The 22962-nt window shown below is 47.3% G+C and overlaps 1 protein-coding gene across 1 annotated transcript in view; it reads left to right on the top strand.

Annotated features, from left to right (window-relative positions):
• The window catches only part of GPC3 (glypican 3), a 154970-nt gene that overhangs the window by 51208 nt on the left and 80800 nt on the right, over window positions 1-22962 (top strand). Inside the window, exon 3 of the mRNA XM_037408503.1 lies at window positions 19686-20380. Coding sequence (XP_037264400.1) covers window positions 19686-20380 — 695 coding nt within the window. The remainder of the gene's footprint in view (window positions 1-19685; window positions 20381-22962) is intronic.

The following is a 22962-nucleotide window of genomic DNA, read 5'->3' as shown; positions in this document are numbered from 1 at the left end:
CGTCATCGGGTGGGCTTGTCTCGCTGCCAGGCTAAACATACAGCCCCGGGGGTGCCGTGGGGTCAGGCGAGTTGGTATGGAGTAAGGGGAAGGATCTAAACAAGTACAGACCTGCGCGCCCTCCTCCTTGGTCACCTTGGGATGATGCCTGGGGATAGTGCGTCATCTGTCGAGGGGTGGGGAGGTGGCACTGTGCACTGTCATCGCTGCTGCTGGACCATCAGAGGAGAAGGGTTAAACCTGAAGAGCTAGGAGAAATACTCAAATGCTATTTGCTGCTTTTTTTCCCTCCATCCTTTTATTGTGTTGGTGATGCTTCAGCGGTGTGCAGCACAGCAGGGACCCCGCGCCAGCACCCTGGTGCCCTGGGCGCTGCCAAAACTGGGGCCACAGAGCAAATACCAGAAAACACGAGTGCTGCTGGCTTTGTTAAAACCAAACCAGAGTGCCTCGCCTCACAGCAATGGAGCTGGGCTCACACGCTCACCGGGGAGCCTCAGCCTGGCTGAGCCGGGCAGCCCCGGGTTCTCCATCACCGTTCCCAGGGACGGCGGGGACGTTAGGCAACCTTGTAAGCCTGTTGTAATTTTAAAGCGTTTTGATAATATTCCCCTCAGCTTTAATGTTACATAGCCCTGCGTATGTACCTCAGTAATTGAAAGGGATATCGGGCAAATTTGATCTGTCTGGTTTTGACTTATGCTGTCCTTATCTTGGCCTTCGTGTCATTAAGAAAAAAATTGGTATTGATCTGAGACTATACTACTACATTGTGCTGCAATTTTTCTTCCTTGCTAGGAGAATATAAATCGATAAAAGGCAGCTGCTTGCAACACAGGCCAGATATGGTGCTGTCATTTATATATTGTAAATCCAATGATAGCTGATCAAATCAGTGTGTCTACTGTTCCAAACCTGACATGATTGAATTGTCAATAAAAAAGATTTTACAGTAAGGGAAGGACTGCTGGTGGTGTAAATGCCTGGAAGCCTCACTAAGTTTGATACAAAACGAAGCAATAAGCTAGGCTATTATTATATAATTCCAGCAACCAAAATATTTGGATGCTTGTGTTTTCATGTGGAACTGGAGCTGTATGCGGAGGGAAACCTTTCATTGCAACTCTTTTGAAAAATAATTATTGCGAGACTGAGGAATATGGATGGGCTTTTCTGAAATGAAGATGGCTTATATATTAGTAAAGACTAATAGAAGTAGTCCGATACTAAACTAAAGATGTGCAGTTTCAGTGCATTAGGAGGAAGGTTATTAGTGTTTCTGTTTGCTCGGAAACAAATGATGCGGGAAACAGTGTGATTGATAGGTTGTTGCTCAGAAGAGGCTGGCGGCTGGCTCTGCTCTAGTGTACAGTCGCTAGGACCATAAAACCAGAACATGGTGCACGTTTTTTCCTGAACTGCAAAAAAAGACTGTTTTTTGACAAACCTGTTCATGAGCCTTTTCTTGGAAATTAGGCAGGAAGGTGCTGCAGCCAGTGCAAGGTGGTGCTGAGCTGTTTTAAAGTGGAGTTTGCTGCTGTAACTTCTCCGAGTTGAATCACTTTCTGCTACCCAAAAACCTCACTGGACCATGTCTCTGCCCAGCTGACAGAGAGGCTGGTGTGTAATCTGCTCCCCTGCATCCCCCCAGCAAAGCCTGCTGAAGAGGAGCTGGAGGGGAAGAGGGCTCTGGGAACCACATGGAAATACGCAGTGAAAGCCAGAAAAAATGTGCCTTGCCAGGCTCCGGAGAGACCCTGCACGCCCAGAGCGTATGAAACTCTCAGGCTGGGCCCCATGTAGCGTTTAATTGTGACACCATTTGGTGAAATGTAGTGAGGTCGGGGGGGGGCTTTGAAATGATTCTACAAGGTCTTGGCTGGTATTTATGTGGATGGTCACCTGTGGGAATGGGTGTGCATCCAGTAGTGTACTATTTAAATTTTTTTAATTCTCTTTGAGTACGTTTTCCAAAACTAAATTAGCAATGGTTGAAGAACGTAGTGAGTTTTGTTTCCTACGCACATGCGCTTGGACCAAATGCTTCATTGTGCCAAAGTTTTTCTATGCTGAAAATGGAGAGAGCCCTCCGTAGCTGTTGCAGAGAGATGCTGATGCTGGTGATAGATACGTGGGCAACACGGTCTCTCCACAGTGTTCACAAGGGATGGGGTGGGTGGGCAGGGAGGTCAGGCAAAAGGATGGGTCCCAGCTAGCAGGAGGGCAAGGGCAGCTCTGTGTCCCTGCGATACCAGCTGCCCTGGGCAGCTCCTTAGAGACTGTCCCCAGGCTCTGCTGGAGGAAACCCCAACATCTGCTCTGCTCCCCTTTTTCACTGCTCTGTTGTTACTCTTGGACCACGCTGATGGCTGGTAGCTTTTTAAGGATGCGCTAACTCAATCACTTGTGATTGACCGTGCTTTTAATCTCTTTATTGTGTTGCACCAATTTAAGCTAAATCCTAAATCCATTAGGTGCTCTGAGATTGCTTTACAAGTGTCCAGAGGAGGTGTTTGCAATAAATCCAGCCTAATTCTCTCTGCAGACAGGTTTTTTAAATTTCAGGCCTGGCCTGGGCTGGAAGGAAGAGTGGAGTCTTGCAGGAGTGGGTTTGCACAGGAATTTGAAGGATGAGAAGCAGTTTAGTCTCTGCTTTTTTGCATTTTTTCCTACCATCTAGTTGATGTTACTGTCTAGTTTGCTTCTGTGATGGAGAGAAAAACATTGAGAGCACACACATGCGGTAAGAAACCAGCTGCGGGGACTCCCAGTTTTCATTCACAGAAACCAGTGAGGAATGGAAGCGATGCTCTGTTTGCTTACGTGATTTTTTTAAAAAAGCACCAAAAATGAAATTAACTTGCAAATAGGTTCAATCTTTGCCATCCACTCTTTTTTACTCAGCCTGAGCACAAAGAAAACACTGAAGTTCTTCAGTGAAACCTGGCTGGTCATGGCCATCGGAGTTCTCTGGCAGAGGATGGTGCTGTGGGTGCTGCCGTGGCAGGGCTTGCTCCCCTGGGCTGGGCAAGAAGTGCCGGTGGGGATGTGCTCCCTGTCCGTGCCGAGACCACTTCCCAAGTGGCATGGGGTGGTGGCTGCAAGTCTCTTCAGCGCCCAGCCGGGGTGTTGGTGTGGTGGTTCTTTAGGCCAGACCCGTTTTGCCTTGTATCACCATTGGGGATGGAGTGTGTGCGGTCAAATCCACGTCAGTGTTACGTTAGAAATGACCACCTTCCTTGGTGAGTGTCACCAGCTCCTCTCTTTATGAAATCAATTATTTTGAATATTGACATAAAAAAGTGAATTGATTTCATATGTATTCCATGTATATTCCACATACATTTCACTTACAGTACTGCATTCAGCTCTGGAGCCCCCAGTGTAGGGAGGACATGGACCTGTTGGAGCAGGTCCAGAGGTGGCCAAGAAGATGATCAGGGGGCTGGAGCACCTCCCGTACGAGGACAGGCTGAGAGAGCTGGGGTTGTTCAGCCTGGAGAAGAGGATGCTCCGGGGGGACCTTATCGCAGCCTCCCGGTGCCTAAAGGAGCCTGCAGGAAAGCTGGAGGGGGACTTTTTGCAAGGGCATGTAATGTTAGGGCAAGGGGGCGTGACTATAAACCAAAAGAGGGAAGATTTAGATTAGATATTGGGAAGAAATTCTTCCCTGTGAGGGTGGTGAGGCGCTGGCGCAGGCTGCCCAGAGCAGCTGTGGATGCCCCATCCCTGGCAGGGCTCAAGGCCAGGCTGGACGGGGCTGGGGGCAGCCTGGGCTGGTGGAAGGGGTCCCTGCCCATGGCGGGGGTTGGAGCTGGGTGGTCTTTAAGGTCCCTTCCAACCCAAACCATTCTGTGTGAGGCCTGGGCTTGCACTGCTGACGGCTGCAGCGACACCTCCCTGCTTGGGGTGTTTGCATGGGGTGACAAAGCAGTGCAACAGCTTGGTCGTGCTGGAATAACTGTTGGCACACATGAAGGATTTTCAGCTTTAACTTCAGATTTGACAGCAGAAAGTGTGAAGTAGTAAACCCCGGGAGGAACCCTTAACATTTCCTGTAATTTTTGTTTCCCCCTCCTTTTTTTCCCTGCTGCTCACAGGCTAATGGACTGGCATTGCTAAACACAACCTGGCACTTACTAACTTGCTTTTTTTTTTTTTTTTTTCCCCCTGCCCGGTTTGCATGGCATTGATGCTGCTTAGGCCAGTGGAAGCACTTTATTTAGGATGGGAACCATAGCTAATAATTCAATCCAGGAGCAAAGGGAATTAGCTTTTTCTCCTTAATTTTCCTTTCCTAGCTCTGGAGGCGAGCATGGGGAGCTGGCTGTCGGAGTGCCATCCACATGCTGGTGTCGGTGTCAGGGAGGGTGGGCAGCCCCAGCCCTCGGGGGGGCTGTCAGGGCTGTGCCCGCCCGGCTGGGATGCTGCTCAGCCTGCAGGAAGGATGTGTCCTTATTTCCAGTGCAGCATCTGGGAGGAACCATTTGTGGTTTGGGGCAGTTTGAAATTGTATCTTGTGCTTATATGCCGCTTGTTGGGTCCGGGGGATAAATTGGATGTCAGTCTGGGAGATGGGGAAGAGTAAGACACCCGTGTTTTAAAACTGGTCGGTTGTGTTAATACATAAAGGTAAAGGCTGGGACTCGCCCAAATCAGGGTAGAGTTACCTTAATGTTTTGGAAAGAAAAGAGGAAAAAAAAAAATGCTGAGGTTTTTATGGCACTTGCCCGTATCTTAAGCTAGTAAGTCTTTGGGAGACTTTGGTAAATTTTTGTTTTAGTGGGGAGGTAAAGATTAGAGTGAAACATGAGCATCTTCATAGGAAAGATGAATTTGCAAAATGTTTTGCTGTCTCATTTGAGTGGAAGCATGTGGTTTTCAGTTCCCATAACCTCAGGGTATTACGAAATCATGATTAAAGCCCTAAGAACAATGTGATTGGCATTACAACTGGTAAGTTTGAAAAATGATACATTGTGAGGTTTTCCTTAATTTGCTTTTCTTGTCTTCCAACACTACAGGTCACATTTTCAAGCTTTTTCCCCACAGCAGCGAGGGCTGGATTGTTTTGGTTTTTCATTGTAAATTGAGGTCTTTATGTAATCCACTCTGTCCAAAGCTGGGGCTTCAGCAAAACAACAGATTGTGCAAGATGTGAGAGCAAATCCAGCGGTTGGGAATAGATCCAGCCTTTGTCAAAGGTGAAACTTTGCTACAGATACCACTTATTGGAATGGGGAATATGCCAGTTTGAATCCAGATGGTATTTACATACCTAAGATGACATGGTATGAAAACATCTGCCATGCAAAGAGCAAGCTTTCTCATTTAAGATCTGTTTAATGGGTATCTCTATTTGAGCATTCAGGGGAGAAAAATAGTCTTACTGGCTGTATATACAAATTGGGCAGTAATTTAGATAGTGCTTGATGATGGGAAATCGGAAGCGCAGCAGTTGTTTGGGGCAGCGGAGATGTAGATGACACTTCTAGCTTTTTATATTGTTACTTTTTCTTTTTAAAGTTGTAGTCTGTTTACCTAGATGGTTAATTCGTTGATCTGCAATCAAAAATAAAACCAGTGCAGATTTCATGGAGACGGCACATAAAACACAGAGGCTTAGAAGGGTATTAGAGATTAATCTGGGTGCCTGAAATGCAGAGGATCTTTGATTTGGTTTGTGTCTAAGTGGTCTTTGTTTAACTGATAGCTGCTAACTTTGTTTAACCGATAACACATGTTGTGCTGTTACTGGTCTTGACCTTTTTCCAGTTAAACTGGCTTAAAATGAAAGTGTTTATGGGGAGATTCTGCAGCCCTGGCGTCCATGGGCTCTTTGTCTGGGCTGAAGGGGGGTTTGCTGTCTGGGGGAGTTAGCAGAGAGCTGCATGTTTGCAAATTTTTACGGCTCTTGCTCCAGACAGCTTTTAACATACTCCCTGCACAGCCACCCTGGGCAGGAACTGCTTTTTCCATTGCCAGTTTTGGTTTTGTCACAGTGGTTTCATTGCACTTTAGATTTCTTGGGCATGTGAAATGCCATCAGATTGGTAACAGAACGAGGAGGGAGGTTTGCAGTGCAACCTCAGGCTCAGCAGCAGCTGAGCGGGCTGCTGCCTGTAAGGGAAAAATGGAAGGAGTGCTTTGTGCCCGACGTGATGCTTTAGAGAGAGGCAGGGTCTGTGTCTGCGTGGACCTGCTTTGCGCCACTGCTTCTAGAAGTCAGGAGAAGCTTTTCCAAAGTCTGTCACAGCGAATGGACTACATTTGGGGAGAAGTGTCAGCAACAGAGCAAGTCCATCCCGTCTGATCGCTGGCAGCATTTTTGCTCTCCCTTTGACTCAGCCTCCGCGAGCCTGCTGCAACTGCCGTGCTGAGCAGCCCCTCTCTGCGCTGGTGATGCTGTTAGTTTTGCTCACTTGCTTTCCCCGTCTGCCCTGAAGACAAAGGGAATCTGTGAAGCGTTTTGTAAGGGAAAAGCACACAGGGAGGGTGGCCACAGTGTTGCAATGTGGCCATGGTGAAATGTGTTTTCTGGGAAGGCTTTTGTGGGTGCAGGGATGTTGTGGAGCATCTTTATTCTTCTGCTGGCCCCGGCCCTTTGCCTGCCTGCAAAGTTCCCTCTTTTAGCCAAGGGGCAGAGGGTGTGGGTTTGACCAAAGGGGCTCAGGGCATCCGTAGATGAAGGGGTGTGGACTGCCAGCCCATCGGGGCAAAACTGCCCTGGTGCTTTGCCCTTTTTGTCCTGGCTCAGGATGAGGCTGCTTTGGGGGACCTTCAGGAAGGTCCTTGGGAAAAAGGACCTTCCAAGGTCTTTGGATCTTGTATGAAAAGCTGTAAACTTCGAAGAAGAGCGAGCCCATGTATAGAAGAACACTAATTACTTCGAACAGGAAAATGTATTTTGATATAAAAATGGGGTACTGTCTGCAAAGAAGGTGTCACCCCTCCTTGTCCGTGTTGAGAGCTACGTTTTTTCCTAGTGCCGGACACAGGCATATAGGTCTGCCCTTCTCTTTCCAAGGCTCTTCTCCATGCCATGGCGCCGCATGCTGCTTGTGCTCAGCTGCAACTCGGGCAAGGGAGGTCTGAACACAGATCTGAGCTTTCTACTACGCTGTAGGCTAGATCGAAATAGCAAGGTTGTGTGGGCTTCCAGAGACAGCGGGGATATGGGCATAACTCTGGGTTGCCAGTGTTGAATTTGTTTAATTTTCCCCTCCATCCCTTTCATGTTGCTTGTGTGGGAGGCTGTGCAGGGGCTGAGCCGTGGTGGATGCTGACAGCCTGTGAGCTCTCCTTCGCCAGTGCTTTCAGAGGACAATGATCAATTTCAGAGCAAATGATCAATTCCGATAGTGGAAAATGGGCTGGCTCTTCTTTCTGTCTCTAGAGGCTGTAAAAACTCCCATTACTCTGTTTCCAAGAAGGATACATCTCTGATGTGCCTGAGCGAGTCAGTTAAGTGCAGATCTCACAGGAAATGAATTTTTTGATTCTTGACGAGAAGTTCACAAAGAGTAGCTTTTCAAGGGAAAATATTTTTCCTGGCAGGAACAGTGGTGGGCTTGGGGTAGGCACAGCGATTGCCTTTGGACCAGGAATCTCTGTATTTGAACCTGAGCTCTTTCACCTCTGATTTTTCTCTATGGATGTAAAAAAATCAGGTTATTCCCAAAACAACCGAGTAATTGTACAAGTTGTTGTAACCTCTCAAACACTGCAATAGGAGGCTGTGGAAGGGAGGAGAAGCAACGTGAAGGTTTAGAAAAAGGGTGATGCCTTTTCTTACTCGGCAGAGTATCTCTGTAGAGGGAAGTGTGCAAGCACTTACTCAAAGACTCACTAACACATTAAATACCTGGATCAGGGTCTTTTTAGATAGGCCATGGTGCAGTAAGTCTTTGAAATGACCCTCATGGGCTCTGCCCTCCCTGTTCAGCAATAAACTCATTCTCAGGACTAATGGTTAAATTCTGCAAGACACGAATTCCCAACTTAAATAGATTTACAGTACGTTAATAGATTTTCCAGCATATCTCTTGCAACCTATTTGTGCTAGCATCATTTTAACATGCACAGTAATTGAAAAAACCGTCAGGTGATAGGATTTATAATCCTGTCAGACCTGTGTTTTTCACGCCTAGGAAAGGCTGCATAATAAACATAACATTTGCGGTAAGGAAATACCTTGTGTGCACGTGTTCAGACAGGAGGTGTCTCTAGGTGGTACATTTTTTTTGGAACAAAGGATTCCGGAGTTGGGAGAAGCTAATACCTAGCAAATGCCACCGAGAGGGTCACATACTTATGTGTTGGGAGTTGCAGGCTAGACTAGATGAGTTGGAACTTTGTAATGATGAAGATCAATCTTCAACTCCATTAGTTAGTATTTTGTTGTTTCCACAGGCAGCTTTTGAAATACTCAGCCTTTATTTGGAGAGGATTACACCGAAAGTATCCATTGGAGAAGGTGTTTATTTTTTCCCAAGCCTGTTTGTCCTTGCTTCTTTTGTTATAATTATTTATAAATCAGAGGTTATATTGATCTGGAGATTATGTGTTAAACCATGTCTGTGCAGTGGTTGCTCTATTACTGAGAAAACCAGCTGCCATAAAACTTTTGGTAAATTTATCGATCGATACTCTCCGTGTTTCTCTTTAGAAAAAGAACAAGCTGAATTTTAATTTACTGGGAAAGCGGCTGAACACGTGGGTCCCCCTGTTCAGCGAGGGATTTAAGCCTGTGAGGAACTTTTGAGAGATGAATAGTGCTGTTACTTTGCAAAGGATTATTCATGTTCTTGAAGGAAAGCCCGTTCGGAGCAGGCGGTGGAGCCTCGGATCGATTTCTGGCAGCCGTGGTTGTGAGTCTTGCTCTTGAAAGCCAAATTGCCATCTTGCACTCCCATTACAACAGCTGCCTTGCTCTTACAGGGGGGAGTAAGGAGATGATAAGGTGATAAAACATCTTCCTTTTAAAACTATTGTTAATCAAAATGGGGCTTTGAGCCAGGGCAGCGGGATGCAGGAACCACATGGAATGCTGCTGGGTACAGCTCAGCTGGTGCCACCGGGATGTGATGTCCCACCTTCTGCTTCTTCCCTGGGCAGGGACCTGCCCACGCATCAGCTTCAAAACCAATGAAAGAAAACCCACAAAAAAACCCCCTCCAACAACCACACAAAAAACCTCAACCAACCAAAACCCCCAGCAAACCTCAAAAAACCCCAACAACTCCCTCCCCCAAAGAAAAAAAACCCACAAAAAAAAATCCCAACCAAAAGCCCCTGTCAGACCACCCACCCCCACAGACAAACAAACAAGCAAAACAATACCCATCCCATGGTGAGCAAAAACATCAAGGAAGGAAGGGAAGAGGTGAGTCCAGTTTTTGGAAAGTGCTAAGTTTGGAATCTGGGCCATGGGTAGGTCCTCCTTTCCTTACAGGTGGAAACTGTGCCTGGGGTTTGCATGCCTGTGATGTCCTGAGCCCCGCTGTAGTGGTGCTGGTGTGGGGATGGTGCCCTGTGTGTCCCTGTGGTGCCTCTGACGGTGGGTGGTTGGGTACCCAGCTCTGCGCCGAGCAAGGTGCTGCTAAAGGATCCTGTGTGCGCTCAGCAGGTCGGGTGCTGCCAGGGAGCATCGGAGGGGCTGGCTGCACTTGTGCTACTGAGATGATCCACGGTCTTATTTTCCACGTTGGAACCCCCTGTCCTTCTCTGAGGTGTCTTGAGACAAAATCAGCTTAAAAATCACTAAATGGCGTTTGAGAACTTGGGCGCTGTTCCGTGTCTTAGAAACAGCTGCTCCTTAGGGGAAGAGAGTCACGCCAGTGTTGGTTGCTCTATGCTCATGAGCAAATGCCTTTCCGAAGTTCTGCCAGCACAGGTAGGAAGCCAAAAGGAAATAAAGGGGCTGGAGTGTCTTTATAAATGGTCTACAGGTGCCCTTAAATAAGTGCAAGTCCTTTGTGTTACTGTAGGTATCAAGAACTGATCTTCTGCCATTTGCTTTTCATCAGACAGTTGAGATAACTCTGAAGAGAATTTGGCCAGGGGAGATTGTAAAGGGAGGAATTTGCTTCTTAAATAAATAGTCTGCTCCCCATTGTTGGGAGACTTAACAGGCAGATAAAAGCCTGCTGGAATGAAAGGGAGCCTGGAATACCTGTCTCAGATCTGCCTTGCTCTAAAGTTACTGAGACCAATGCACTTCCAAAGACTTTTTTTCAAATTTTTGAACACAAGCTCAGCTTGACCTAAGTGGCTTGCTTCATCTTCATTTATTCTGATGAATAAAGGGATTTGCTAGGCATGTGGGGTTTTTTCAGAAATTGCTTATAACTTTTGGTTTAAAATAAATAGAGGAACTTTACAAACTGGTGTCCTGGTCTTTAGAAATGCTTGGCTTGTAAATTTGGGAGGGAGTGTTATGGAATCACTTGCCCTCTGCTTGAAATGTGGCTCATCATTCACGATTTAAGAGACATGCTGCTTTTTCAATATCTTTATAACCCCATGCGGTAGATGTTGGAGGCTTCTATTAGTAAAATATGGGGGTGGGGACCAAGTGCTGGTTTCCTTGTCTCCTCTTTTTTTGCTGATGTACGTTGTGTTTAAAAACAAAACAACCCCACATGTGGCTTTGTGGTGGTCAGATGTCTGGGTGTCGCTGTCAGTCACCCAGGGCAGGGATGCCCCTTTCCTGGGGTGTTTGGAGCAATTCCCTATTCCTGCTGCACAGGGCTGCGCTCCCTGGCTGAGCAGCTGGCCCTGAATACGAGTTGTAGATGCAGACTGTCAAATGGGAGAGGTAAGAGAGACTAGAAGCAAAGAGTGTAAATATTTGGGATTAAAAAGGTGAAGGTGAAAGTTCCCCAGTGATGTGACATTAGTTCTGAGCATGTTATTGATATAACAGAACAAAAGCCTGGTTGTGCTGTTTTCAGTGATTTATTTTCCATTCTGTGGGTTTGGTTTAATTAACTTTTCCCCTTTAGAGGGAAAGAAAAAATACGAAATATTTGGAGTGTACGTCTTTCTGCATGTGGCTGAAAGCGAAGCTCTGGCTGGCTGACCCCGAGCTGTGCCAGCTCAGCACTCCCGGTGCTTCCCACGAGGCTGGGGTGGGTGAGACTGCTCTGACCCTGGCAGGCTCTGCCCTGTGGAGCACCAGTTTCTTTCCTGCTCGCTCTATTGCAAACTCCCTGCTGCCTCAGAGAGCACTGGCCGAGGATCAAAACACCGTTTCCTTTGCAGTAAATCACTTGTGCAGCAGCAGTGTTCACCCGTGCAAGTGGTGGCTGTGGAGTCTGACGCTCTCCAAGGCAAAGGCTTCCCTCCGTCCTCAAGCACTCTTGCATCCAGGTTCTGCCATGCCTCTTCCCAGTGTTCCTGCAGCACGGTGCATCCCTGAACTGGTGTCCAGTGATGGAGAGGAGCCTGGACTTGAACTCCAACCCTTATGGGGGCATGGGGAGAGGTTTCTCTTTCTTTGGTCTGACAGGTTACCAGCACAACAGAGCTGCTGCTTTTGCTGCAGAAACCTCTTACATCCCTCTGGCTCTGCTTTTCCTACTTGTGCTCCCAGGGCTCTCTTTGAGCCTTCTTCTCCAGGCCCTTACTCCTCCCATTCTCCTTGGTTTTGATAAAGAATCGTGTTCATCCACCACTTGTGCCCACCCTGACTGTTTGCATTTTTAACTTTGTCTTTATTAAATTTTCAGGAATCTCTTAAGCATTCACACGTCTGTCATGGCACAAAGCAGAATCTTTCTTGATGCTCAGGAAAACAAATTATGCGATAGATGTGCAACCTGTATTTAATCAAAAGTGCCACAACCGCATGTTCAAGCATGAAGCCACAGGAAAGATTTTACTGCAGCGTCGTTCTTGAGAGGTGTTTGCTGTGAGATGTTTTTTTGGTGTGACTTTTTTTCTTTTCATTTTGCTTAGAGTGTAGGTTTTCCTACATTGAACTGGGTACTCCTGAGGGTCTCCAGAGAGCTTTCAAGATATCCTGGTGCCCCTCAAAAGAAAATCTGCTTTCCTGTGGTCCCCTTCAGCATCCCTAACCCTAACGTTTGTTGTGGTGAGATGGGATGCCTGCACAGGGTATGGAGCACTGCCCCGAACTCCTTCCCGGCAGGGTCCGGTCCAGGCGAGGGGCTGGTTGGAGGTGGGGAGCTGTGGGCACCAGCATTACTTGTCTTCTTGCTTCTGGGCTTGTAGCAGCTTGCATTGGTGGGCTCTGCTGTCTGCATTAACAAAGTTACTGTGCGTGGGATATAAATAATAAATGGGTGAGCCACAGCGTGACTAATTGCCTAACAGTTGGACTGTTACGTAGAATATAATAGGAGTGCATTTTCAGGGCGTTTTGAGTGGCTATAATGAGATGCTAGCATACAGTATTTTTATTAGAAACGTCAGGAAGTGTATTTCAAAATGCCAGGGCGATAGATAAGCTGAACAATTAAAAATAAATGGCTTTGGAGCTTGGTGTGTTGATAGGCACAGATAATTAGGAGAAGACGCTTCTCTGACAAGACCATAATGATTTGGCTTTGGCCGGTGAGCAGCACTGGCTTTGGGAACTCTTAACTGCTCCTGTGGGAGCAAGGGTGGTGGGCACGGGGCTGGAAGGAGTCCGTTTTATTTAAAGATTTGACCGAGACCTTTTCTCTCTTGGTCTGGTGGTGATGGAGCAAAACTAGAAAGTGCAGACCTCGGTGGCTAAAAATTTAGAAGACAGAGTAACTGAATTTTCTGATTTTTATTACTAATGCTTTGAAGCTAATCTCATAAGCTTGGGAGCTTGAGTCCATAATTTTTATGGTGACAATATTGTAGATGTAATCCAAAAGGCTGTGTCGCAGTTGAAAAAAAAAAAAAAAAAAAAAAAAAAAAGCATTTCCTAAGCTTTAAGCCCAAATGTGCTCAGACAAACAAACCCTGTAAGAGCAGCAGTGGCACCATCTGATGGGTTTTGTAATGCCACAGACAAAAGTAATTACGCTGCTTAGAAGAGCTTTTGTCTCCATATAACGTTGTTAAAAACTTGCAGTGTAGCATAAATCATAAGGGAACAAATCTGGAGTCTGCTCTTACTGCTGCTAGGGGAACATCTCTTGGATTTTGTTTCCTTTCTGCTCAATATATTGCAAACCTTTTCCAAGTTTGTAAATAAATATTACCTGCTGTTTGAAAAATGACTTGTGGTTCATCTCGCCAGTAGTGCCTGTGGCAGCCAGGACGTTATTGCAAACAGTTGTTTCTCTCTTGTTGAGCTCTTTTGTGTGTCTTTCAGGAACACAGGCTGTTGTAATGAGTCTGGAGTTGTCTGATGCATCGGAGATATTAAAGAAGTATTTCCTTCTTTAGAGCTCACTCACATGTGGATGCCTATGGCTCCTTTTGCTGCTTCCCAGCAGTGCTGTGGCAATTGCTGTGTCAGAAAATATTTTGGTGAGCTTACAAAACCCAAAACTTTTAGTTTTTCCTTGAGGAACATTTACATTCCCATCTGTGAATACCAGTGGGGTTTTTTTGAGAGGCGGAGCATTTTTGGGTTTTAGGTGTATGGGATTCTGAAAGGTTTGGAAGCCCTGGGCCTGAAGAGGATGCAGTGATTGCATTAGGACCAGATTAACTGATGATTTTTCCACCACCCTGCCTGGAGAGCCGCGTTTTTGTCTCAGGATGGAAATGATTCCCATAGCATTGAGGAATTCTAGTGCCTGATTCTCTCCTGACGTGATTTGTGTCCTGAGGAGTGAAGGAAAGGAGGATTAAATCAATGGGTCATTTCACAGGCAGTAAAAATGAGGTTTTACCATCAGCAGGGAAGTGCCAGAGCACCAGGGCAGCTCACTGGGTGAAGTTTGGCTGGGCTGGGGGCTCTCAGGCTCCCGCTGTTATTGCTGTGCCTTGCACAGAGTTTGGTGCCAGGTCCTGTGAGTAGAGACCCTCCGGGGTCTGGGGAGCAAACCCAGGGACACGAGGAGAGCCATTGGAGCCTGCAAGAGGGACTTCAGCTCCTGAAGCTCAGTGGGTTTGCAGGTTCGCTTGCTACCCTGGAGCAGTTGCATCTGTAGATGAGGTTTATTGGGGAAGAAGGGGTGCATTCACACCTAAAAGGCGTTAAAAGTGCATTTTGGTATCTAGAGCTGGTGAGATTTGAAAATGGTCCCACACGCAAGACAGGGAAGCGCTGTGTGCAGCACTGTGGGCAGCAGCCCGGGGCTCTTGCCAAGCAGCAGCATCCCAGGAAAGGTGCAGTGAGTCATAAACTGCATCATTATCTGCAGAGAGGGAAATTCAGCTGGGTGCCAGTGATCCGTGTTGACTTCAAGGGAGGTTTTTGCTGCATGGAAATCAGTTTCTTGTTTGTTTTACAGGTTGGGATAGTTTGTGAGGATTAGCCACTCAGCCACAAAGTCCTGGAGGAGATGGCCCTGAAGCTTTTATGAGGAGCTAGAAACATGATGGTGACACTGTGACCTTGTCTAGGATTACTTTGCCTGGCTTTCTCCCAAAAAATAAAACTGAGCCTTGTCTTTAGTAGCTCTTGGTAGTGGAATAACAAACATGTTGTAGTCCTTCCACTGTGAAGGCATATCTTTGTGTGGTTAAGGTAAGGCTTTAAATGCGGGAAGACAATTGCCTGGTGTTTAAGAAAATACTTTGCAATATTTTGCAAAGGTGCAAATAGGAGCTGGGAGCTCAGCTCCTGATGGGCAGTGGGAGCAGCCATGGTGGGAGCTTCCCTGCTCATGGGTGCATGGTTTGTGTGTCTGGATGTCAAGAAACAGTAACACCAAGGTTGTAGGTGCAGTTTTTAACCCCATGTGCTGAGGGATGCGTGGATGTCACAATCTTGCACCTCTACCCCACTTTGTTCCCTTACAAGGTGCACCATGATCTTAAAGGTTGTCTCCAACCTAAGTGGCTCTATGGAAGAGGGGCAGCTGATGCAGCAAGTTTTGCTGTGCAGCTCCCTCATCTTTGGTGTGCCTTTGCCAAAGAGGACTTGTGTGGTGCGCAGTGGTGCACAGAGAAGGGCAGTTGCCGATGTGGGAAGCTTGTGTTTGCAGGAGAACAAGAGTGGCACAGTAACGGAGGGGCAAGCACAAAGCCCATGGCATGTCATGGTGTCTGACTGACGTGGTGGGCCCTGTGTCCCCTCTGCCCTGCTGTGTACCACCAGCTCACACCACCTTCCCATGGCTGCGGTGGTGCAGCAAGGTGGCTCTGCGCCGCTGCAGCGATGTCTGCTGGGGTGCTGGCTTTGGGGGAGCTGGTGCTGGGGGCAGACCTCCCTGTTCCTGGCAGCTGCACCTTTCCAGACACCTTCAGTTGCTGGTCAGGCTGCATTCACTGAGCTCAGACCTGAGGGTGGTGGACCAGGCTGGATGCTGTCTCTGTAGCTGCCCTGGCTCTGCAACTGCCATCAGACTGTGGCTCTTGCAAGGGATGGCTCGTTGGGGTCACTTGCGCTGGCTCCTTGCAGTTCAGGTGACTGTATCACATAATTATTAAATAAACCCTTTGGGTCCCAGACTGGGCTGGAGCCTCCTGCAGCCCGGGGGAGCCAGCAGGTTAATCCGGAGAGTTCCTCCGTCCGTGGCATCAGCCCCTTTGAAGCAGCCGCAGCTCAGGGGTGGACGCGCCTTCTCAGGAAAGCTGGCATTTTTACTAAGCAGCAGACTCTAATTATCTGAGCCAAGAATGCAGTGATTTCCTTCTGCCAGTAATCCCTACTCAGGGCACTGTTATGCTATTTTACAATTTATTTTCTTTTCTCTAATTACCAGTTTGCAGTGGCCGTGCAGCGCTCCCTGGGCTGCTTTTTAGGGAGCTTTTGCACTTGGAAAGCAGCTTAGTCCTTCCCTCCTGGCTGCTGGAACCAGGTGGCAATTCCTTGCCAGGTGCTTCAGTAAGAGTCCTGCCTGAAAAATAAGTAATACCCCATGCTTTTCAGCTGGTGCCTGGTAACTGTGGTCTAGAGTAGAGATTCAGCTGTTTCATGCATCCTTTGGGAGCCCTGATAAACTGCCCTTGACAGAGGTCATCAACAGATGTGTAATACCAGTGCACCAGGTATGACGCTTTGCTGGTGGTGGTGCTCTGGCTCTCATCCTACATGTGGTCCCTCTGTCTCACCTGGGCATGGCATGGTTCTTCCCATCTGTCCTGGGGTGTTAAATTGCTCCCAAGTTTGTCCCTGTGGTGACTGAAATGACTTTGGAGTGCAATTTGTGTATGTGTTCAGCAACTTTAGGTACCACCTGTGGATGAAATGTGCTTAAGAGCTGCCCAGGCAGGACTGACTTTCTGGCGTGGTGGCCTGCAGCAGCTCGGGCTGTCCTCTCCCTGAGCCAGACTTATGGGTCAGGGCTCTTTAAACTTTAGTGCACGCAAAGGTGTGTTGCTTTTTTGGTTTGTGGTGTGGTTTTTTTGGTTTTAGTTTGGGGTTTTTCCTACTATTCACATAAGAAAATATTTTTAAACCATAAAAAACCATGTGGCGTGGTCAGGTTCTGCTGTGTGTGCATAGCTATAGTGATGGCTTTTATATATATATATATAAATATATATCTATACACATATATATATATAAATATATATCTATACACATATATATATATATAGTGATGGAGATTGTAAAACATGAGCTCTGCTCTGCCGTGCGATACCTTTGCCTGCTGGAAGCTGGGTGCAAGTTTGATGCTCGGCTCTATCTGTGTTGTTAAGGTATTTACTCTGCTTCAGCTAGACCTGCAAACCGTCTGCCTTAAATTGCAGCTTTTGAAAAGATCCTTGAAATAATAAGAATAGAAGAAAGAGAAGATTCAGTTGTCCTCCAGCGATAAGAGTTTCAATAATGCCGTGTTACGAGCAGGGCACATTTACCAGCAGCAAATCCAGGCTGTGGGATTTTAAGGGGATCAGAAGCCTGTGCCGCTTCTGTAATGTGGCATCCCCACCGTTTCCCCATGGTGCTCGCTCGTGGGAGCACAGGGGCCTGACCCACAAAGTTTCCTCCTCTTTGAAGTGCTCAGAGTCTGGCCGTGGGTCACTTCTGCTGCCGACAGCTGGGGCTTGAATATTCTTGCAGCCAGGCCTTTGTGAGGAGTATTTCAGAATAAGCAACTACTAGGGGAGTTGGGTGTGAGAGATTTTGGATGTGTAAGGCTTCTTTTTTTTCTTTGCAAAGTTTTATTATTTCTTGCATCTATTAATAGGGCAGCAGGAAGCTCCATATGCTTTTATAGTCCCTGTTGCGTGCTCTAATGGATATATGCAAAAGCTCCAAGGCGCATAAAATAGATACTCTTAGCCAGTTATTATGATAAAAATTATGTGCATGTCATGACCTTTAAAGCAGTGGGACTGTGTGTGCATGCACTTCTGATAGTCCACTGTTCTCGATTCCTTTCTGAAGCATTTCTCACTGTAGGAGGTTTGCATAGGAGCTTGGAATATTTTTCTAATCAGCGAAGAGTCTCTTGGCTCTGATTATAACTTGCAAAGCACAGAGGAGCGAGGAAAGGGAAGAGGGATGACTTTTTCTAAGGGAACTAACAGAGGAGAGGTTAAAGGCAAATGGTGAGGCACAGCATGAAAATCCTGGCATCGTCTGCAGTGCTGTCAAAAAAGCAGCGGTCCAAAAAGTTCTTTGTGCTCTTTGAGGCAAAAGCTATTCTGGTGCTCTTGAGGATAAAGAAGGAAAAAAGTTTCATAATGCGTGTGCCCTATTTAAAGAGACTTCTTTTGTTTTAAAACTTTTAATGACGGTGCAACCAGAGTTTGCTCTGCCTGCGTGTTTCCCCTGCTCTGTGCCAGGTGTGCTGTTGTGCCTGGAGAGCCGTGCGGCACTCTGTATGGGTGAGGGGCGAGACGCCTGCTGTCACGGTGAGGGAGGCATGGAGAGAGGGGCTCGGTGTCCTTGCGCTGCTGCATCCCTCGGTCTGTGGTGTTGGGAAGGATTGCTGTTGTCTGGGAGCGCAGATGGTTGCTCTTGGCTTGCTGGGGCAGTACTGGTGTGGGTGTCGGGAGCTATGGACAAAATGCTTCAGTGGCACGCCTGGGAGGTGTGCAGGCACCAGATGGGATGGAGACACTGTTTGCAAAAGTATATTGGTAATTTCTACTTGGGTTGCTGCTTACGCCGTAGCTTTCTGCATGCTGGCGTGGGAGGCAGCAAACAGCACTGTGTCCCTGTCCAGCTGGGTGTACCTGCATAGGGCGCACCTGGGAAGAAAGATTTGGAAGTTCTGGAGATGTGATGGTCTCAGAAGCTCTTGAGTAATGCCAGAGGTTATGCAGGGTGAGCAGCGAGGCCTGACATTGCTTGTGATAGTGTTGATACCGAACCCCCATGGAGATTCGTCAGGCCACACTCAGCTGCATCCCAGCTTTAACAAATGGGAAAAATAACACTTACGGGTTTAAAAATTAAACATTCCCTTTAATTATTGAACATGAACAATTTTCATGCAAATTGAGCCTGGATGTGTGTTTCTGGAGTGACACAGTTGCGAGCAGTTACATCGCGGGGTGTCAGTGACCTGTGAACTGACAGGCTGCTCATTATTTTTAGCATTTTATGAACAGTACCCCGGAGGGTGGAACACAGGCTGGTAGAGGAAGCTGGAGAAAGGAAAAGACTTTAGTTTGCACTAGTGGCCTCCCCTTACCCATGCTTTAACTTGCAAGCCAGGGTGTGTGTATGTATGTTGTCTTTATGTACCTGGGTATGAGTATTTTGGAAGCCTCCCGCTGAGGAGGGCTGTAATTAAGGGAATAACTGCGCGGTGACTGTGCTGCTGGAGGCTTTCCTGCTTGCTGCATGGAGGCGGTGTGGGCAGAAGGTGCTCAGGTCTTCGAAGGTGGAGAGGAGAAAGTGCACCCTGGTTTTTCCTAGCAAATTAATAGTCTCTGTGTAAAACTGGAGCTTCACGGGGCAGTTTGGCACAGCCTGATGTGTGTGGGAGTGGTCCTGGCTGGGCATCCACAGGTGGACACTGCATCGCTGGCTCTTGGCATCGCTTTGGACCATGGAGCAGCTCACGTCCAGGGCAGCTGAAATGCTGGGTCTGCAGCTGAAGTGAGCCTGGTGCCTTTGGGGAAGCTTACAGCACTGCAGGGGCTTTTCAAATGGCTTTGAGGACACTTAGTGCAGGGCAGGTGCTGGGGGTCAAGTCCAAATATCCTGTGATTAAGCCCCTATAAATATTTTCCTTTTCACAATGGAATGTCAGCATTTACTGTTTCCTGATTTTAAACACTGTACAGTTTGTCAAACATTTATCTCTGTCTTAAATTAAGTCTCGAGAAAGAATTCCTGTTAATTTCAAATCAATATGAAAGGGGGAGAGAAAGAAATTGCGGTCTGGCCCTTTTCTTGAATCAATATTTTCTTTAGAAGCTGAAATGTTAACTAGATCATAGTTTTTTGCCATTTTGAAATGTAGCTTGTGTTTTAAAGTATGTATGCATTTCCCCTGGAAATTGCTGACGCTGGTAAGTTTTTGCACCAGGCGCGGCTGCCAGCGGGTGTTTGACCCAAAGCGTGCAGGATGGGACCAGCCTTTGCAGCAGTAATGTGCTATAACATCCCTGTTTCTGAGCTCATTGTCTCTTAATAACTTTTTTTTTTCCCTTCTGTTTTGCAGAAGCCTTTGAAATTGTAGTACGGCATGCGAGAAACTTCACCAACAGCATGTTTAGGACCCACTACCAGAGCATGGGGCCCAGAGCTCTTACGTTTGTTGGAGAACTCTTTACTGACGTCTCGCTGTACATATTAGGCTCTGACATCAGTGTTAATGACATGATAAACGAGTTTTTTGACAGTTTATTCCCTTTGGTTTACTCTCACTTGATTAATCCCGGCTTCCCCGATCCCTCCGTGGAGGTGACTGAATGCCTGCGGGCAGCCAGGAGAGACCTCAAAGTCTTTGGGAACTACCCGAAGATGATGATGACGCAGGTGTCCAAGTCACTGCAGGCTACGCGAGTCTTTCTGCAGGCGCTCAACCTGGGGATCGAGGTGATAAACACTACTGACCACCTAAAATTCAGCAAGGACTGTGGGCGAGCGCTGCTGAAGATGTGGTACTGCTCGCACTGCCAGGGGCTCCTCCTGGCCAAGCCCTGTGCCACCTACTGCGGGGTGGTGATGCAAGGATGCTTGGCGGGCGTCGCAGAGATCCATAACCACTGGCAAGAGTACATCGGGTCTCTGGAGGGGCTGACCAAAGGCATGCACGGCATCTATGACATGGAGCATGTCCTCCTGAACCTGTTCTCCTTGGTGCAGGATGCGATCGTCTACGTGCAGAAGAATGAAGGAAAGCTCTCAACAGCTGTGAGTAGCTTTCTGACGTTCCCCTAGCTCACTGCCATGGAGGGCTCCGTTGTGTACCATGAGCTCTGCATGCTGAAACCAACACACCCCAAATGCTCCTCTCTCCTTCCCCCCATCACCCACCCACCCCCAGTCTCTGGTAATTTTAAAAACTTTTGGTAGCATTTGAAACTGGTGGTTGCGTGGCCTGGGCTTCAGCTAAGGGCTTTGCCTCTTTTCAGGTTGGTCAGAGCAGGAGGGTCTTGACTCCTCCTGGCATCAGCCTTGGAGCTGGGGTGTGAGACTGGGAGCTGAGATGTCCCAGCATTTTCAGAACTCCCCGGGTGCTGTGCTTGCCTTGGGTAGCTCTGAGAGGTTGGTCCTGCTCTCCTGGGGTCCCCTGTCTCCTGTAACATCATAAAATGTACCTCCAAACAGATGCTAAGTGGAGGCGTGTGCTGTGGCATCCCCTGCTTCCTGATTTACTAAAAGGACATTTGGTTTTCCCCCTTTTGGTAACTCATTCCAGTTTGGGCCACATTTAATCCCAGGGATGAGGTTGTTTCTTATTTATTAGGAGTGACCTGACTCTTTAAAAAGACACTGTGTGGATTTCTGAGCCTCCTGAGAAACTGAGGCTTTCTTGTTCGGAAAACCCTGCTGCTCTGTTTGAATGCTGAGGGCAAATGGACTGTGGTAGTACAACACAAGTTTTGCAGAGGAGACTTTTCTTGCGGTACAATTGTGGATCTGTGCAGGTAGGATAGAGTTGGGGATGGGGGCAAAGGTGTGGGAATGTTGTAGTTTGCTTAAAGCCAGCGATGATTAAAATCTGCCACCGTTTCCTTGTTAGCTGCTTGTTCCTGTCATCCGTGACTCCTGTTTACAAAAGAACTGTGTTTATGTAGGTCACTGTAGTACTTGCACTGTAAGTAACTCTTATCTTTTTTTGGGAACCGTGGAAATGTGTTGGCTTATGGATTTTGAGTTTTGTGGCATTCAGCCAGCAGCACTCTTCTGTGCCATCTTTTCTCAGTGATTGCCTGAGACACGCCACCGCGTGTATGCAGGCTGTGAAACAACGTGGTGGCACTCGGGTGGTTTCACAGCCCTGGGTCATTTGGCACACATGGTGCAAGCTCTCTTCTTAGAAGGAATTTAGGGGACCACATCTCCAGTAAGCTGGGTTACTCTTGTGTTGTGGTGACCAGGAGGAGGCTGTGGCTGAGGGCTGGGGGTTGGTATTGGTCACCTGGGCAGATGGATGCAGGTAGGACTTGTGGGGAGCATGTTCGGCTCCAGGGTGAAGTGCAGGACACTGGCTTTCAACCTGCATGCCTTAGCCCCTTTCTGCAGAAAAATCCTTGTTTTACAGCAGCCTGCCAAGTGTTTCTTATGTCCCCAGGACCACAGGGAGGTTCCAGCTGATGGCGTCCCGAGCAGCAGCTGCTCTGCTGCTGTGGAGCCAGGGCAGGTGGTTCTCCCATCGGTCAGAACCTGTCACCCCCCTCTGGAACAGCAAAGGAGCAGAGATGTAACTGTAGGTTTAGCCTGAGGTCAGGTGAGACGCAGAATTCAAGTTACAGACATCAATGATGTATACAACAGAGAAAACCCTGCTCAACTCTAAGCCCAATTGGCATTTCCAAGACAGTATGAAACAAAACTTAATTCTACATGTAGTGTGAGCCTATTTGATCTGGAAAGATCACTCGAGATACTCAGCTGTGAGCAAAAGCATCCAATGTGTTTTGCACCAGCAAACCTGCCGTGCTTGTGTAGCTGCTAAGGTGCAGAACAGAAACATTGACCTTACAGGCTGTATGCCAGGTTTTTTCAAGCACACGCAACATCTGCATTGCTGTACCATCCTGAAAGGATAAGTGTTTGGCCTCCCATATCCTCCTTTTATTGACACAACAATAAAATTGCACTTTTTCTTGAAGATGTCCCTGTATACAGCAAAGGAACGTGACTGTCAGTTATATTTTTGACTACTGAGACCTTGATCTGTCTCCAGAGAATGTGTTTGTGGGATGAGTAGATCGAGTGCCACTGAAGTCAACACAAGCCATGGCAGCAGAGCCATAATTTACCCATCCTCTGCCAAACCAGAGCATAAATTGATGACTTCTAAAATAAAAAAATCACTGAGCATTGCAAAACTATTCAGTGCTTTTGTACATGATAAAGCTGTTTGAATTCGTTAGTGCTCTATGTAGTTAGGTACTTGTTTAAACATAACTCCCCTTGATTATTTGATACTTGAGCTATTCTTTTATTTGATCCAGAGATGTTTTTGTGTTATAGGAGTACAGAGGAAAAAAAATCCAAACCAAGCAAGCCAATTGTCTGGCAATTGTCACTAAAAGAGAATGGCCACTGGGTTTAAGTTTATTTTTAAAACACCAGTGCTGCTCAGCTAACGCTCTTATGTCGAACCTGAGCCCAGAGCAAATCTTTTTACAAATGAAGGTATGAGCTGTTCAGTAGAGGAATAAAGCAGTAATGGCAGTGCTGACAGTCGTAACTACAGCATTGCAGATGGCCTGACGCTGACAGCCAGTCTGCATTTGGGATCTGGTGTAAATATCTCTGCTTGT

The sequence above is a fragment of the Falco rusticolus genome, chromosome 14 (assembly GCF_015220075.1).
Source record: "Falco rusticolus isolate bFalRus1 chromosome 14, bFalRus1.pri, whole genome shotgun sequence".
Taxonomy (NCBI): domain Eukaryota; kingdom Metazoa; phylum Chordata; class Aves; order Falconiformes; family Falconidae; genus Falco; species Falco rusticolus.
This window is presented reverse-complemented; position numbering and strand designations above follow the sequence as displayed.